Source organism: Phragmites australis, chromosome 3, assembly GCF_958298935.1.
Source record: "Phragmites australis chromosome 3, lpPhrAust1.1, whole genome shotgun sequence".
NCBI classification, from domain to species: domain Eukaryota; kingdom Viridiplantae; phylum Streptophyta; class Magnoliopsida; order Poales; family Poaceae; genus Phragmites; species Phragmites australis.
In genome coordinates this window covers 37,802,116-37,819,633 of record NC_084923.1, presented here as the reverse complement: position 1 = coordinate 37,819,633, position 17,518 = coordinate 37,802,116, and the positions used below count along the sequence as shown (strand labels likewise).

The window sequence follows — 17,518 nt, the reverse complement described above, 5'->3', positions numbered from 1 at the left end:
GTTAAAAACATTAGTTTAGTTTCCTCTAATTTTCCAGGTCACAAAATTCAGAAAAAGAGAGAAGAAGAACTAGAATCTCGGGATCAGTTGAATACGACGACTGAATCTCAGTGAGTAAAACATTCTATTCCGGGTTGAACAGGACCTGATTGGTAAAACTAAAATCCCCACGTGTACCACTATAAAACAAAATCTCTCCTCTCCGCTTCCTTCCTTCCGCGAAAGAGAGAGAGAGAGAAGAGAATAGAAGAACGCACGCGAGAGAGAAAACGCGAGCCAAGAAAGCGCATACGCGGAACGCGATGCCCGTATCCGTCCTCTGATCTAATCCGGCGAGAAAAGCCGGTTCTTTGACCACGGCGTCGCCGGTGATCTTGATGGCATTGGAGGGCGGGAGCGGCGGCGGCGTCTTGTTCCGGAGCCTGATGCGGCGGAAGCAGGTGGACTCCGATCGGATCCGGGCCGAGGGCAAGCCCCAGCTCGCCAGGGAGCTCAAAATCCCGGAGTTGGTTGCGATCGGTGCGGCTTCTAGCTTCTTTTTGTGTGTGTTGTGTTCTGCTTTACTGTGAATTCCTGGTCCTTTGTTTCACCAAAAGGTCTGGGCTTTGGTAGTTTTGGATGGCTAATTTCTTTGCGGTATTCTAGCAAATTCTGTTCATTAGAACTGATGACACAAGCTTTTTGGTGATATCGGTTCGCCTGATGGTAAATTTTGTCCATTGAATTTGATGTTCTGGGTTAATGGAGTTGCTGGTATTAGAGATATTGGTTAGTTGTTTAATGTGGGTTACTTCATAAAATGTTTAGCTTTGAATTGACTTTCTGAAAGCTTACCTCAGCTTGCAAATTTTGATTTGTTCTTCCTTTCGAATCATTAACGATAATAACACGAGGAAAGTTTTTTTTACAGGGGATAAAATGGTTAGCATAATGTATCGGTGACTTGGTGTACTCTGTTCTTTCTCTTCAAAAAAATATTTATAATTTTATATAGTATTTTGGATGCTTACATTAGTTTGTGGCATAAGTTCAGACGTGCGTCACGTGGACTTGCTTGCGTTGTGTAGCATAACTGCTATTATTGGTGGTTGTTTTCCTTCACTTGTTTCGTTGTTTATAGCTTAGTCAATGTCGGTTGCCCACTCAATGGTGGATCTCTTGACCCTGCAACTCTGGCATTGTAGCTTCGTATTGACTACTTGGCATGCTTTCCTTTGCAGTAAATTACTCTAGCTCATAAGCTGGCACAAGATAAATTATCACAATTCTACCTAGGTGTTATGGGCTCGATACCTGAATGCTTCTTGAGCTTCGATTCAAGTGATAACTTTGATGGGCTGAATTCTATTCTAGTCTTCTAGAGTAATGAAGTTTGTCTTACCACTTCTCGCAGAGCTTATATGTGGATTGTTTATGATATTATGAATTGCTTTTAATTAACCATTGTATTATCTATCAGGGGTTGGTTCGACAGTTGGAGCAGGAGTATATGTTCTTGTGGGAACAGTTGCTAGGGAGCATGCTGGTCCAGCATTGACAATTTCATTTCTGATAGCTGGAATAGCAGCTGCCCTTTCAGCCTTCTGTTATGCCGAGCTTGCTAGCCGTTGCCCCTCTGCTGGAAGTGCTTACCATTATTCATACATCTGCGTTGGAGAAGGGTAAGTTACTGACCGGTGATTAAATATGCATTCTTCTATGATGAATGAAACACTACCTCTTTCCGATAAGTCAAGATGCGGTGAACTTTATTGTTGTGCAAAAATGCAAATGAAAAAGTTTGCAGCTTAAGGTCCTATAAACAAATGCCCAGAATGAACTCACATGCTTTTATTTATCTAGTGTTGCCTGGTTGATTGGTTGGGCTTTAGTCCTGGAATATACTATTGGTGGATCTGCTGTTGCCCGTGGCATATCCCCCAATTTAGTAAGTGCAACTTCTCTAGCATCCAGCTTTATCCCATGGCATTTCATCAATGCTTTTGAATCATAGATATCCTGTATTCCTATTTTGATGAAATTTCTTTATCTTTTCAGGCCTTGTTTTTTGGAGGACCAGATAGTTTGCCATGGATTTTAGCACGCCATCAGCTTCCATGGCTTGATATCGTTGTTGATCCCTGTGCTGCTGCTCTTGTTTTAGTTGTAACTGTTTTACTGTGCGTGGGAATAAAAGAGGTTGCTACTTTGGTCAATTCACAAGTCCTTATTCCCTTTCTCCTCAAATATAGAGCCCTTGATGATCATTCTATTGAATTTATTGCAGAGTACATTTGTACAAGGACTTGTAACAGTTCTGAATGCTTGTGTGATGGTATTTGTTATTGTAGCTGGTAGTTATATTGGCTTCCAGATAGGATGGGTCGGCTATAAGGTTACTGATGGGTAATGAATCAAGGCTTGGTGTTTTTTTGTTTTTGTTTTTGGAGATTGACTATTAGTGCGCTTATGCATGTCTGAACTTCCCAGATATTTCCCATATGGAGTAAATGGCATGCTTGCTGGGTCAGCAACCGTTTTCTTTGCTTACATAGGCTTTGATACAGTTGCTAGTACAGCTGAAGAGGTAAGGAAGGTCCGATTTGCCAAATTTGTGAACTTCCTTTGCGGAGTTATTCATATTTCCCCCCTTTTTTGATCCTTGCAGGTAAAAAATCCACAGAGAGATCTGCCACTGGGAATAGGAATAGCGTTGGCTATTTGTTGTTTATTGTATATGGCAGTTTCTGTAGTTATTGTTGGGCTGGTACCGTATTTCGCTATGGACCCAGATACTCCCATTTCATCTGCCTTTGCAAAACATGGAATGCAATGGGCCATGTAAGCTGTCTTTCTGTTTACCCCCTTATGTACAACAGTCTTGTAGCATACTTCCAAATGGCTTACTCACTCTGTCATCTAATTTTAGGTATGTTGTGACAAGTGGTGCTGTTCTTGCACTTTGTTCGACCTTGATGGGCTCACTTCTTCCACAGGTATACACTAATAGAAGCATACTGTGATTTAAACTCATGATGACGCCCAGTGTCTGAAAATGCAATGCGATTTTACTTGATCCTAGGGCATGTGGAATTGTCAGTCTACTGGCAGTTAGTTATTCCGCAATATATTTTGAACCTAGCCATGTATCTGGACCAATCCTTCCTGCAAAAATGATTGGCCTTAAATTTACATTCTGACTTCCAAGCCTGAATCAGATAATTGTCATTGTCCCCATTTTCTTCAATTTCTTCAAATGAATCCCTTCAACCAATGTCATAATGAACTTGGATGTGCTATGCTACATTGGTGATAGAAGATGATGTTTATGGTGTACCACATCAGTGCTAGGGAGACGATATGGCATGACATGTCAATACTTAGTAGGTTGGTGCTATAAATTAAGATTTGAACTGTTATTTCTCGCAGCCTAGAATACTTATGGCCATGGCACGGGATGGTCTGTTGCCATCCTTCTTCTCTGATGTTAACGAACGGACACAAGTTCCTGTCAAGAGCACAATTGTGACTGGTGTCTGGGCAGCTGCTCTGGCTTTTGCCATGGATGTCTCACAGTTGGCAGGAATGGTAAGGAACAGCTGACTGCTCTGGATATTTGATAGTCTTTTACATAGAACATAAAGTTACTGCAAGATTTTACATGCATGTAAGCACAAATGCTGTAAAGCTGACTGATAATTAAATTACTCTTTGTTGCAGGTCAGTGTAGGCACACTCCTGGCATTCACCATAGTTGCTGTCTCGATCTTGATACTCAGATATGTCCCTCCAGATGAGGTCCCTTTGCCACCCCTTATGCGAGAATCATTCCGTTTGAACCAGGAATGTGCTGGGGAAAAGGCTAGGGATCCTCTTGGAGATGAGAACGGCAACACATCTCAAATAAAGGATGTGATTGTGGCAGTAGAATTAATGAAGGACCCTCTCATTGAGAAAAGACCACATAGAGGTACGCACAATTGCCTTCGGGTTTTATTCTATTTCATCGTCCCATAACAGATGCATTTTAATTCAGCTAGCTAAGTAGAACGATTTTCCATGGTAATTCCTTAGGCAAAATGGACGAGATGAAACGTCGAAAGATAGCCACTTTCAGCATAGGATCTGTGTGTGTAGGAGTTCTGATCCTCACATCTTCGGCCTCCGCCACATGGCTGCCTTTGTAAGTACCAATATTAATTGAGCTGTTTGAAAGGATAGTTGGATCTTTCTCATGGTCACTTTTATGGTTTATCACATCAGTAAATAGCCGAAAACTCATTGCTATAACAAAAATATCTCTGTTTCCTATGTCAGTTTCCCGATGTGTATTGGCTGCATCATTGGCACTGTGATCCTTCTAGGTGGTCTTGGTGTGCTCTCCTGGATCGACCAGGATGATGGCAGGCACTCTTTTGGTCATTCTGGAGGTACTGCTTATAACTGTACATAACGCTGCTTGTTTTCCCCTTTTCTTCCTTTTGTTTTGGAGAGGATAGCCTTGCTTGATTCCGCCAATGTATTCAGACTAAACAGTACATTTCTGCTCTCTTTTCTGCAGGATTCACATGTCCGTTTGTTCCACTGCTACCAGTTATGTGTATCCTCATAAATACATATTTGTTGATAAACTTGGGGTTAGTGTCTGATCAAATGCTCCATTTTCTATGCATAAGGATAGCAAATGACTTACTCCGCAACTCTTTTCGTGTTCTTCAGCGGCGACACATGGATGAGAGTCAGCATATGGCTCCTGATGGGTGTTTTTGTGTACATCTTCTACGGGCGAACCCACAGCTCCCTAACAGATGTTGTCTATGTCCCCTTAGCGCAGGCTGATGAGATATACAGGAGTTCATCAGAGTATGTCTCCTAGAAGAGAAACTTTGCAGTCTTCTTTGGTTTCATGCTAGAGTGGGCAGAACATCAATGGCCCCCAGATGTGTGGATAATTGGATATCAGCCAGCAGGAAGCATGTGAAGGGTCTTTTTGAACTTTCATATCTAGTTCACGAGATCTCATGGCTGCAAAATGTAGGCTGTGCGTGGAATTAGCCGGGTCAATTTATACATTGTTGGAGGAATATGCATAGGTGTGGTGTATATAAACCCAATTGGTTGGAGTATTTGATACTGTGTGTTATTCATGTATAAGCCCTTTGTACTGAAACGGGTGAAGACTGAAAAGAGTTGCTGAAAAGTTACACAAATTGCAATAGAACTATAGAAGCCACTTGGTTTAAATTGTATGTCATCAACAAAATTGTCCACATTTTGCGCATTAGTTGTTTTGCCCTTCATTATTGACTTAAATGATATAACTGTTGTAATAAACATGTCGCATCGCACTAATCAATAAGAATCTGCAGATTTGTCTCTAAGAAACTGATAAAACGTGGTTTTGCCAATAGGACACCTTTATGATCGATATTGCCTCCACGACACTGCAAAATTGTGATTTATCTGTAGGACACTGGAGGAGGGGTGAGAGACCATTTTACCCTTCGATGCACACCTCCTAAATTTTTTTATCAATGCGTAGCTTATAATCCATCTTGAAAATTTTGCGGAATGATGCAATACTCTATTCCTCACCTGTGCAACTTTTTTTCAGATTTTCTACAGAAATTTTGCAGATCAGAACGACCATGTGCGTGCGAGACAAACTGACAATTTGGTCTAATCGGAATTCTAATTTCAGCATGATGATGTGACTGATAAGGTGCAAGAGTACCTAACAAGGAATGCACAGGGCGGCGGCTCTAGATTCACCCACAAGGTTACAGTTGGGGGATTCTTACGAGTCCCAGATTCCAACAACTCCTTTCCGAGACATATAAGACTCCAATGAAAAAAAAAAGATTAACAACAATAGATCGATTAGACCTACTGTCATGCAGCACTAGTTTGTCTGTACTGATAACTCATCCTCAAGGTAGTTGTACTCAAATGTGAAGTCATTCTTGATTCTTTGGCACCTGCAAGCAGTATTTACAAAAGGTTAGCAATCACTAGCAGATCAGTAGCACCTTCAATCGGTACAAGCGATAAAGAACCCATTTGGAAACGCCGTTATACATTTGCCCCAAAAGTAATATCTCTATAGTGAAGGCTAACGTACCATCCTGAGCCATCATCTGTGACATGGAAATCAAAGTATACATAGGATCCCCGCTCATACTCATCAGTCGTAACTTGTGGCTCCACATGCCGCTGGAACCAAGTGTTGTACCTCCTGTGGAATCTCCATGATTGTTTCTTGAGTTCTCTAGCAGCCAAATATTGTTGGTATGTGTTCTAACAAAGAAAAATAAAATCGTTAGGAGGAAACCATTGAGAACTCATTGAAAGTTCACAAGTGGTGGCAAACAAATAGAAAGTTGGACAGAGCTACGAAAAATGACCTGTTGATAATAGAATGCAAAGAAAAGCATATCCGTAGCTAATGTGTCACTGCCAATCCTTTCCCAGAAGGTGGGATTCGATACAATCGGTGCCTGAATTTGGGGGTAACTAGCAGGGGTGACTGCTGGGTGCCGCTGAAAATGAAGGAAGACAAAGAAATTAGAAAATGACACTAGAACACCTGTAACAGGCACAAATGTCCTATAAAAATCCATACCGGAACATAATTCTTAGCACGCTCTGAGTCCTTGGGTTGTGGAAGCTTGTGGTATGCAGCTTCGAGCATTTGCAAATTATAAAGCTGATCATGACCAGAACTTGCAGAAGTTCCAGTGAGGTTATCTCCGATTGCACCAAAATCAGATACACTTCTTCGGCCAATGACACCGACACCAGATGATGGCATTCCAGGTTGCAAAGGCTGCCCAGGCGATAGATCAGAGTCTCTAGATAGCTGAGTGCTCTCTGTTGCAGATGCTGGAGGATTCTGTCAAAACCAAACCAGAAGAATGTGTTAAAAACTTGAAATCTTACAAGAAACTAAGCACAAAGAAAAGCAGTATGAACCCCATGTGGAGTCTTAAACATTACTATCCAAAATGATTTGTCATGAGGGAAAAATTAAATATTTACTATGTTCAGATTAGATGGAATTTTCAGTTCAGAGTACAGTAGGATGAGTCCAAGATGCTTGTGTGCGTCGTAGGGATAATGGGTCATATAATTAAATGATAACTGAAAATTTAAAAGTTTGGGACCATGTAGAGCAAGAGAGGATATTCTGAAGAGGACTAAATGCAATAGCAGTCACGCATTAATTTCCAAGACATGGATGCTTTAAAACTTTATGTGGCCGTTTTGCAAGACCCATAGGCCTGAAGCTGTAAATCTTTTATTTATTCTCTTTTAGAAAAAAAAGATCACACAAGTATTTTCCTGGATGTGTGACGTATTTTTTAGTTTCTCAGATATTTTTGTTCGTTTTATGATAGATCCACATCATAAACAGTATATTAAGATGTTGCTTTCTTAGGGTAAACCAACCGTTACAAATCTTAACTTCAAGTTTTGCCCCAAACAAAGTGCTTTAAATCAAGCTAACTTACTAACCAACTGAACTGATATTTTTAATGCCTTGTAGATTCAGCTTTTGATATTAGTTCAATTTTCAAATTCACTTAACTAGAATGTCCAATCCAGTTGGAAAAACAGGCTGAACAGACAGCCAAAACTTGCAGCAGGCTTCCAGCAAAGTCATCCACTAGTGCCCAAAATGCCAATCATCTCAACACTATGTGTTATGGGGCTAGCTAGTGGCTACCACCGGGAAACAGTAAGAGCACTGCACAGTAACTTGTTTGGATACCATATGATGGAAAGCCTATCACTAAAAATGAATAGCAAACAAAATCAATAATATCAGGGAAGCATGAAGGGCAAAATAGTGTTTACGAAGCTGATTTCATGAGCAGCCGTGCAGAAGGTCCATACCGAAAATGGAATCTTTGTGTCATCTTCATTGGTGTGTTTATTTGCTCCAGTTGTTGGAGCAGATTCCACACCAACATCTTCAGCCAAACTTTGTTGTTGTTCTTCACTTTTCATATGCCCAGCATCTGCACAGGCAAGTAAATTCTCAATGTACACCATAAACAAGTGACCGAATACTTCGAACTCCCAACATTTTTGTCCAACCAAAAGTCAAAATTTTCAGGTGTCCACTACATTTCTGTAGAATTGAAGATTTATGAGGTTATAGCTGACATTAGAAAGCAGAAGAAATACCTGGTCCTTGAACTCCAAGCCCAAGGCTCACTTGGGAGGATACAGAGGAACTCTGAGAATTAAACTGCATAAAAAAACTAAATCAGAAGTGCAAAGTGGTCTCTATAGTTAAAAAAAAAAAAAAAACATCCTAAGATTTTCATGGGAAGCATGCCTACTGCCAAAAATGATACTATTTGATATATGCTAACCATATTAATTAGGCATAAAATAGACTCAAAACTTGTTCAGTTGCTCCTAAATATGTTGAAACAAAACAGTGAAATACCAATAAATCATAAACAAAAGAAAAGGACAAATGAAAAAGGTTGACACTCATGGCAAATTTAAAAGGAAAATGTTTCTTTTGGCATCAATAGTGCAGACTTCAGAATTTCTAGTGTGGTAAGTCACATTGAGGATTATCTCTTAAATATATTTAAGATCATTTTTCAGTTTATCTGATGCCTCAATAAAACTAGGGAAAATTGCAAAAACCCACCTGCAACTTTGGGGGTTTGTCACCCCCCCCCCCCCCCAAACTTGTTTTTTGTCGGTCTACCCCCTGTAACTTTCATTTGATGTCAAATACCCCCTAGCACTATTTAACCGCATGATGTGGTGTCTGCGTGACTTCCTAGAGTTCCTAGGATGGCGTAGTGATATCTAGTGTCATTTCCGACATCTCGGGGCCATTTAAACCAACCTAGCATTTCATTATTTGGGCTCCCAGCTCACATACTTTTGAATATTCATCCTATTTAAGCGTTCAAAATCATAGTGGTGAATCGAATCTAATGGGTTCAGAAGACTATGAAAATCCTTCTAGAAGCAACTGTGCAATTTTGGAAGTCACACAAGCACCATATTGTGCAGTCAAACAGTGCTAGGGGGGTATTTGACATCAAATGAAAGTTGCAAGGGGTAGATAGACAAAAAAACAAGTTATAGGGGCGTTTTTGACAAACCCCGAAAGTTGCAGGTGAGTTTTTGCAAGGCTGATAGCACTTGATGAGGCTTTGCACTGGATAATTCCCCTTCATAGGACAGATAACTACGAAGTAGAACAGTAACCAACAGAAACAGAAAAATAAAATCTGAATGTGTTAGACTATGTTGTACTTCTTGGTTTGCTTAACATAATGCAACAAATTTTAGTTAGTAGCAGCAGGAACCTGTTGTAGAAGGGGATTTGGCTGCTGTGTCGGAAATTGCTTCTGATTTATGCCAGTTAAATGAGAAACATTAAGAAGGCTGCCTTGCTGCTGTACTTGCTGCAATCTTTGCAAGTACTTCTCCCTTTGGTCGGCAGAAATCTCAGGTCTTCCACGAAACTGGCCCTGGAACACAGTGAGATTATTGTCATATTTCTGAACGCAAATAAGTATTTGTGACCCCGATGGGGAATTATCAAAGGTTCAAAATGGATAAAGTTCTCAGCAGAAAAGGCATAAGTGATTTGGATGCATTCAAAAAGTGAGGCAAGGAATCGAAAGGAAACAATAACAATTTGCAAATGAAACATAGCAAGAACTCAGAATAAATTTCCATATGATCTGAGTTACTACCTCCAGTAAAATAAAGAAAACTGACATTTCAGTGGCTTTGATAACTATATTATCATGGTATATTAACAAACTTAAGAAAATTATAATACTATGAAGCATTTTCAGGACAAATCTATGAACCATTTTCATATTCCCAATCCAACTATTAACAGAGAACTCGATAGCCAAATTTTAAATTGATAGTAATCCAAAACATCACTTTAAATTGGCAGGAGGGAGTAGTTAACAGACTTTTAAGAAACTGAAAATTAATTGAACCTTTAACATGTTTGGCACACCTATAGAGATTATGAAGTATGATCAATGTCAGAATGTGTCAGTGAGCAAGGGAAGTGGACTATAAAAATAAAATTAACAATGGAAGAGGTGCGTACAGTTTCACTTTGATTTTGAAAGGCAGCAGTGGTTTGAGGTCTCCATTGAACCCCAGAAACAACTGGAGGAGAAAAGACTCTTCCTCCAAGAATTGCGTTTTCATTTGTATTGGCAGAATCAGAACTAATTGCATCGTTTGCCCTTGGAATCTGCTGTGGTTGAACTTTATTACCAAGAGGCGAAACCAACTGCTGAGGAAGACCACCGCTGTTAATCCTCTCATCAGTATTCAATAGATTTCTTTTGGACAAGTCATTTATTGCAGGAAGTGCACTAACTGATCCATTTCCCGGGACTGGACCTATACTTATGGGAGCTGCACCTAATGTCTGACTAGTTATTCCTCGAGGGATACCCCTGCCAATTCCAATTTCGGTAATAACAGGAGATGGTCTCCGTGGAGGAACGCTCAAGCTGTCATCATCCTTCAAGGTGCTAAATAAGTTTGCAGGAGTTGAGGTAACAGCAGGCGTACTCTCCGGAGCACTTCGTGCAGTAGCAGACGCAGAAAGTATTGCAGCTGCTGTGGTAGGAACAACGGGTCGTACAGGAGAATTAATTGTTTCTGCAGAGACAGAAACAGCCGCAGTACCGGTACTGACAGCAATGGGCACAACTGGCACTGAAGGTCCAAGATTTCCACCTTTTGAAGGTGGTGTCTGTGGTGTAGAATCAGGATTGCTTTCTTGTGAAGCTGTCTCCTCTGCTTGATCTTGTGATGTACCTTGTACAGGAGCTGTTGATACAGTAGGCTGAAAAGAATGGGGAAGTAGTTAGCAAGTCAGCAAACAAACACATAATAATCAGAATCAGACATTAGGAATGGCCTGAAGCATAATTTCCTAATCTTGTCAGCAGATGTTCTTATCATATCAACAGAGTAGCAAAACCCATGAAATTTCAAAAGGTAACTTTATTGGGAATAGACACACATTAACACTATCACATGAAAAATTACAAAAAAGCAGCAGCACAGCTGTCAGTGAAGCTGGCACTGTTTAGCAAATACTAACAATCGAGTGTTTTTTCATTCCATTTCACTTGTATCACAAACCAAAAATAATTAATAATTATTAACAGCACATACCTGAGTAGGTGAAGTTGCAACTGAACTCTTCGTGCTCAAAACTGCACTAGTCGAAACAGTAGCAACACCCTAACAATGAAGAAACAAGGCTGAAGAATATATATAACTCAATCTAAAAAAGCAAAGAAAAACATATATAACTAAAAGCTAAGCAACAGCCTAATATAAAAGACACAAGAGAAAGAACCTCTATAAACAATAGCCGTGTTCGTAACAGCCACATAAAAACTGTTAATTTTGCTAGTAGTTTCCACTAACATAATCACAAGAACCACAGTGAAAACAAAATACAACAACAAAGCCTTTTGTGCCAAGCAAGTAGGGGTAAGCTAGATATGAAACCCAGAAAGAGCCAAGCTAGAGATGAAACCCAACAAGAGCTATGTGAACCAAAGAGAAAGAAATAAAAGATAGTAAAAGCAAAATACAACCAGCATTTATAGCTTACCTTAACAAGGCTGGAAGGAGCAAGTGAAACCATGTCTTCAAGTGCTTCAACCTTCTCCATAGGCAATGTGCTATATAGGTCCTCAACATCACTGAATTCATCAAAGTCTTCCTAAATACGGATAAAAAAGTCAAAACAAACAAAAGGTCCATCATATGCCTGTAGGTTATCGTGAAAGCTAAATAAGAACATAATTGCACCTGGTTACGTTCAACATAGTCATCCAAGAAATCTTTAACATCATTGACTTGCTCAGGACTCAACTCATCGTTATCCAAAAGCCTCAAGATCGACTCCAATTTCTTTATATGAGCTTTATGCCGCGTAATAGATTTCTCCAAATGTACCTGATGATGCAAAAAATGACTTCCTCTATAGTAGAGATTATCAAAAATAATTTCTATAAAGAGTAAAAAATGATCGGATTCCAGTGAAATACAACTGATCATACCAATCGAGGCGGTCTTTGCTTTCCCTTTTTAATTGAAAGCCCTTCAATCTCTGCTTCAAAGTTATCAATCTGGCTTTCTAAATCACTAACCTATAAAAAAAATAGCAACACCCAAAAAGTCTATTAGAGATAGTGCACATTTACAGCAAGAAAGAAAATAATAACAATAGCATAAGTCATCAGTCATCACAAAACCACACATTAATAAAATGTAAACACGCAAGAGACATATAAACAACATGACATTTTCAGAGCAGCCAGATCAAAGAAACTAGTTACACAATTTTGAATTGTATACCATCACAGGATGATAACTGCTACAGAAACAAATTAAAGACCAAGATATTCCCGAACAAAAATATAACATATCGATGTTGCAATTCAGTTCTTTGTTTCAGTTAAGTATAAAGAAAATCAAAAGCAGACATGAACACATAAGAGCACAAGACTATGCATGCACCATTTCAAACATACCACATTGTTAAGCCAGTCTCTTGTTTCAGCTTTGGCCTTCTCTTTGGGATCCTGCACCAAATAAGAAATAAATATTAGGCATAAAACAGGAGCTGCAAGATAATTAGGTGCACCACAATTCAAGAAAATAGCACTAAACTGCCTTGTGTAAAATCAGCCACAAACCAGGTATGCACAGCAGGCACAAACATAAAGCTAGACCAAGAAAATAATATCTACAATTGATTATAAACAAAGGCCCAATCCTAAATTATCCATACAGCCCATGTAATTGATTGTTATCTCTTTATTGTGCTAATTCAAGAAGTAAACTCATGAGTCCAGATATTCTTATCAGTCCAAATTGTATCAGGGTATGATTGTATCTCATATACCAATGTTGAACAATTAGTTCAGATTCAATTTATTTCAACCTAAAAAGTTTGAATATTTTAGGAAGAAATGTGCCTGAAAGATAAATTTTTAAGAGACCTGAGAAAGATAAATTTTACAAGGCTCCAAGAATAATAGTACAAAAAAATTGTAGTTAGTATCTTCAGTCTTAGGAAGAAAATGTTATATAAACAACCTGAATCTGTAACACCAAGCTACAAATTATGATAGCACAAACAAAGGAGTCCAAGTGCTTACAGTTTTTGGTTGCTGACCTAACCCTTCTTTTGAGAAGGCCTTGGTTTTTGTTTCCTTCTCACAAACTTTAAATCGTTCCATCTCTCGTTCAATCTGCTTCCGGGCATCCATAAGAGCCTGCTCATAAGAGGCACTAACCTATGTCAACATATATCACAACGGATTAAAACCAAAAAAAAAAAAACTAAGTGCAATTGCAAACAAATATATCATATGAAGAAACATTATTTCACTAACATAAGACACTAAGACATGGAAACAATCATTTGTTGTAAACACTAAATCAAGAATCATACCATTTCTTCATCAACATACTAACATTCATAGCTGTTACGGCGATGTGGCGAGGCACGGTGACCGACCACCTTCACACCTTTACAGCGCTTATGGCGCGTGGAGCGGCGACGCCATACACACATCGGCGTGACGAATACACACATCATAGTATAGAATAGTAGGAAATTATATTGGCGAATGACAATGTAAATGTAACTCAAAAGTGATACTCTAGGATTTTAGTAAATCAAAATAGCAATGTAATAGCTGATTTGTTTTTTTCAGGGAGTTATTTAGTGAGCAATTGACCATCTTACATGTGGGACCCATGGTCCATAGATGCAAAAGCTTCAACACAGCACACGACACGACACATCTTCGTTCTTATCCCCTCTCTCTCTCAGATCTCCCCGTCTCCTCTGGGTTGTGCCAGTCCCAGGTCTCTCTCTCTCTCTCTCTCTCTCTCTCTCTCTCTCTCTCTCTCTCTCTCTCTCTCTCTCTCTCTCTCTCTCTCTCTCTCTCCACTCTCCAGCGAGTCAACCGAGAACCTGGCCCGTTCTTGCTCCCCCTTCAGATCTGCTCGAGCTATGCCCTCTTTGCTCCCTATCCACGGCTCTGAGGGCGGACGGGCACATAGCTCGGCGGGCGAGCGGGCGACGATATAGCGACGCCTTGATAAATAAGCTAACATTCTTGTTCAGGCCTAGAGTAATACATGTGTCACAGTGGCATAGTTTTGGATAGTAAACTAGATTACCAACAACAATGTGAAGCAAAAAAAAAAGTTTCACGACATTAGAGACAAACAATTTACAAAGAAAATCAGAAACTGCATCAACTCCAGAAAGCCCTACTGTACTACTGATGTAATGAGAATGTCTGATGAAAGCTTGTTCATCTTGAAAGATAACAGGGGCTTCAGGATCTTATAAACTCCAGAACTCTGCGGGAGCGAAACATAGCAAATAAAACAGTGGTCTAACCGTCTAAGTGAAGTGTATGCCAGGTATGGACTACTTTTACTCTTACCAAATACGACAAACAAAAAGCATGTGCATACTGCAATACCGCATTAAACCTAGATATCAATACATACCACATATAGAAAAAAGAAATTGGAGTGCTCAGACTTAGGCCTCCTTTGGAATGGAGGAATTGTGAAGGAATTTTGAAGGATTTGATTCCGATAGGAAATATTCCTGCAGAGCCCTTTGGAACATAGGATTGCATAGGAAAAATTCCATAGGATTCATTCCTTTCCTCCACTTTTTGGAGGATTCTGAACATGAGCTCCAACCTCATGTTTAGAATTCCTTGAGAAGTCCAATGCATAATGTGTCTATCTCTCTCCTATTCTCTCTTCCAATAAACACTTCTTGTAAAAAAAAATCAGGTGTTTTCCTATAGCACATCCAAACAACTACGTTGTACAATTCCTGCGTTTTGAATTCCTATAGGATTTCATGTGACCAGGTATTTCAATCCTGTGTTTTTCCTATTCCTACGTTTTGAGATTCTGCATTCCAAAGGAGCCCTTAGAGTGGATCTCTCATTGTCTAAAGTATCAGCTACCTTCACAAGTGAACATACCAAAAAAATAGAATCATGTTTCATCCCAACATCTTTGCAGCGCAAGTGGCATCTATGGAAACCTAGCTGGTGTATGGACTTACCGACAATCGTGATAACAGAAAAGCGTACTAACGACAAAATCTGCAGGCTCAGCACAATAAAAGAACAGTCTAGTATCATAAAAATAGGAGAATCTAAACAACGACGCACCTAGTAACGCCAAAAATAGCAAAAGAACAGTTAACCATATTAACAATAACCTCAAGCACCCTCTTCAACCAACCCCATACTACACCATACATATGAAACTAGTTACAGAAGTGGTTACGCCTACACCCTATCACCTGAATCATCACTGTCACGAAATAGAGAGCAGAACCATTGTCTGGTCAAAGTTCATAATCACCGATCACCATCCAAACGGAGTGTCGCAACAGTGCTTCTTCCAAAACCCTTTACCCATACAGTTAACTAAACAGAACAGCGTGACGGTACACAATTCTCAACAACCAGCACTGCAGGCGTAGCGCATTGCATCATAAACACTCTGGCCCCTCCGCCTACAGACAGAGAAGCGAGCTAGGGGAGGGCGGCAGGAGCTCGTGGTAAGTGTTACCTTCTTGTCCTTGATCTCGCTGGACTGGATCCACGTCTTGATCTGGTCCCTGTACCGCTGCAGCTTCTTGATCTCCTTCTTGAGGTCCGCCTCGAACTTCTCCTTCTGGTTCGCATTCTCGGTGTCGTAGACCTGAAGAATCACCGCCCACCCAAAAAAAAAACCATCAAAAAAATCACCGAAAAATCGCGAACGAAATCGAGGGGGGAGGGAGAATGGCGAGCCTTGTTCCAGATGCTGTCGAAGACGTCGACGCCCTCCTGGACCTTCTTGAGGACGCGGTCGATCTCGCCCTGCAGCTTCCGGCTGGCGCCCATGGCGGCGGCGGCCTGGTTCGCGGCTAGGGTTTACTACGATTTGGGGGCGAGGCGAGCAAAGGGGAGGGAGAGTGGTCAGGTGGAGACGACGACGAATTATTCGGGCGAGTTTATTTTTTCGACGGGTTTCGGTTGGAGGAAGATCTGGGCTTCGTGTTGGGAAGCGAGGCCCATTTCTGACAACTAAGGATGGCTGACAGGATTGCGCCAAATTCCTCTGAAAAAGTTTGGCCCAAAATGTTCAGGCTAAACCTGTAAACCGAATTATAGGGTTTTGATAAAAAAAAAAGTTCACGTTATAAATGAATCTCTCAGTCGTCAGATTTAGCCGAGATTCTTCCAAGATCTAAAATAAAATGGTTTAATAATTTATTTTTTGTGTAAAATGGGAACTAAATGGCTCACCTAAATATTTTTATCTAAATTTAGCCGTGCTCTAGCTTCGATAAACCTCGGATGAGACCGAGAAAGGTCGTGGTAGGGTTCCTTGAAACCCTTGTTGATTTCTATAGATTGAGTGCGGAAGCAAAAATGATCCTCTGATATGCATGCAAGAAGAGTAGATAGTTTGTAGATGATTTTTTAGATTATTCCAAAAGAATGGAGAAGAGCATGTACCATTAAGGGGAGGTAGTCAGGTAGAGGACAGGTGAGAAAGCACAGACAAACCTCAAAGGCGGTCGTCAACAACAAGGGTGGTCGATCAGGGATGAAGTTAGAATTTCTTTCATTAAGGAGGCCACAAAAACAAGAGCTAGACAATGAGGGTGCCAAACAATGGTTGCTCCTCCTATGCATGCAAATCAAAGTGACAATTAGTGAAATTAATCAAGCATCGGAATCGCCTAGCCCCCTGCATGCTGCCTCTGCGCCTTGAGAGTTGTGGCTTGCAATTGGGCGAGCAATACAAAACTGCATGTACTTATACACACGGCTTCTCTCAGTCTTTAATTCTTCTCACCTGATACTCGTTTATCAAATCTTAATGTAAATAAATGATTCTGATAAGTCTTACGTGCACAATGCCATATGAAAATTTTCCTTTGGCCACTGAGGTTAGGGTTGGCACTTTACAGCTAGGTGGGGTGCACTATAAGGTGAGAAAATTAAGCAGCCTCCGAGTTTAGAGGGTGGGTGGAAGACCCCGAATCACGATGGAATCATGTGGTCTTCGAAGCAAGTACAAATTTTGCTGACACACCCGATCATAACTAGACGGTTTGAAAAGTTTTTTTATAGGAAAAAGTCAAAAATACTTCATAAACTATTTCTAATGTTTGTATAACTCCCGAACATTAAAACCATTTATTTAACCCTTCAAACTTTAAATACCAGATCATATAACCCCTAGAGTAGTTTGCAACAATAATTTTAATAATGTGGCTTTCACCTCGCCGCTCCTCAACGCGCATGGCCTCGCAGGAATTAGCCTCCCAATGTTAGTGATGGGCATGCTCCGACCTATGGGGTCTACGTGGGGAGAAGAACTCGCCAAAGGGGAGACGAACACAGAAACTGCCGTTACTCCTTCCTTTCTTCTCCGACACCAGCAACCG

General features: G+C 40.3%; 2 protein-coding genes across 4 annotated transcripts; one reads left to right on the top strand and one right to left on the bottom strand.

Annotated features, from left to right (window-relative positions):
• Positions 1 to 205: 205 nt before the first annotated feature.
• LOC133912969 (cationic amino acid transporter 2, vacuolar-like) lies at positions 206 to 5,223 on the top strand. Its single transcript, XM_062355978.1, has 14 exons — positions 206 to 519; positions 1,460 to 1,661; positions 1,843 to 1,927; positions 2,038 to 2,178; positions 2,267 to 2,385; positions 2,470 to 2,566; positions 2,648 to 2,820; positions 2,909 to 2,975; positions 3,409 to 3,567; positions 3,700 to 3,949; positions 4,054 to 4,162; positions 4,297 to 4,409; positions 4,541 to 4,616; positions 4,699 to 5,223. The coding sequence occupies exons 1-14, from the start codon at positions 378 to 380 to the stop codon at positions 4,853 to 4,855; spliced, it is 1,890 nt and encodes a 629-aa protein (XP_062211962.1). The 5' UTR covers positions 206 to 377; the 3' UTR covers positions 4,856 to 5,223.
• A 429-nt stretch (positions 5,224 to 5,652) lies between these two features.
• On the bottom strand, positions 5,653 to 16,075 carry LOC133912968 (general negative regulator of transcription subunit 3-like). Of its 3 annotated transcripts, none has more exons than XM_062355975.1 (16): positions 15,870 to 16,075; positions 15,646 to 15,777; positions 13,182 to 13,319; positions 12,552 to 12,602; positions 12,078 to 12,167; positions 11,827 to 11,973; positions 11,627 to 11,737; positions 11,179 to 11,247; positions 10,091 to 10,843; positions 9,324 to 9,488; positions 8,170 to 8,233; positions 7,876 to 8,000; positions 6,602 to 6,871; positions 6,384 to 6,518; positions 6,101 to 6,276; positions 5,653 to 5,957 (listed from the first exon to the last, which is right to left on the bottom strand). In XM_062355975.1, exons 1-16 carry the CDS (start codon positions 15,960 to 15,962, stop codon positions 5,882 to 5,884), a joined length of 2,595 nt encoding a protein of 864 aa, XP_062211959.1. In that variant the 5' UTR covers positions 15,963 to 16,075; the 3' UTR covers positions 5,653 to 5,881. The 3 variants fall into 3 exon arrangements, with proteins under 3 accessions (XP_062211959.1, XP_062211960.1, XP_062211961.1); XM_062355976.1 differs by having other exon boundaries at positions 13,182 to 13,298; positions 15,870 to 16,074; XM_062355977.1 differs by lacking the exons at positions 15,646 to 15,777; positions 15,870 to 16,075 and adding an exon at positions 13,478 to 15,634 and having other exon boundaries at positions 13,182 to 13,298.
• Between the last annotated feature and the right edge of the window lie 1,443 nt (positions 16,076 to 17,518).

Bases quoted from the DNA above. Each gene is read 5' to 3' on its own strand.
- LOC133912969 (XM_062355978.1), top strand. From the start codon at position 378: ATGGCATTGGAGGGCGGGAGCGGCGGCGGCGTCTTGTTCCGGAGCCTG. The intron at 1,928-2,037 runs GTAAGTGCAACT...TTATCTTTTCAG, and splicing joins GTGGCATATCCCCCAATTTA to GCCTTGTTTTTTGGAGGACC. The intron at 4,410-4,540 runs GTACTGCTTATA...TCTTTTCTGCAG, and splicing joins CTCTTTTGGTCATTCTGGAG to GATTCACATGTCCGTTTGTT.
- LOC133912968 (XM_062355975.1), bottom strand. From the start codon at position 15,962: ATGGGCGCCAGCCGGAAGCTGCAGGGCGAGATCGACCGCGTCCTCAAG. The intron at 12,168-12,551 runs GTATGTTTGAAA...TTTTTTTTATAG, and splicing joins GAGACTGGCTTAACAATGTG to GTTAGTGATTTAGAAAGCCA. The intron at 9,489-10,090 runs GTACGCACCTCT...ACTGTGTTCCAG, and splicing joins TTCAAAATCAAAGTGAAACT to GGCCAGTTTCGTGGAAGACC.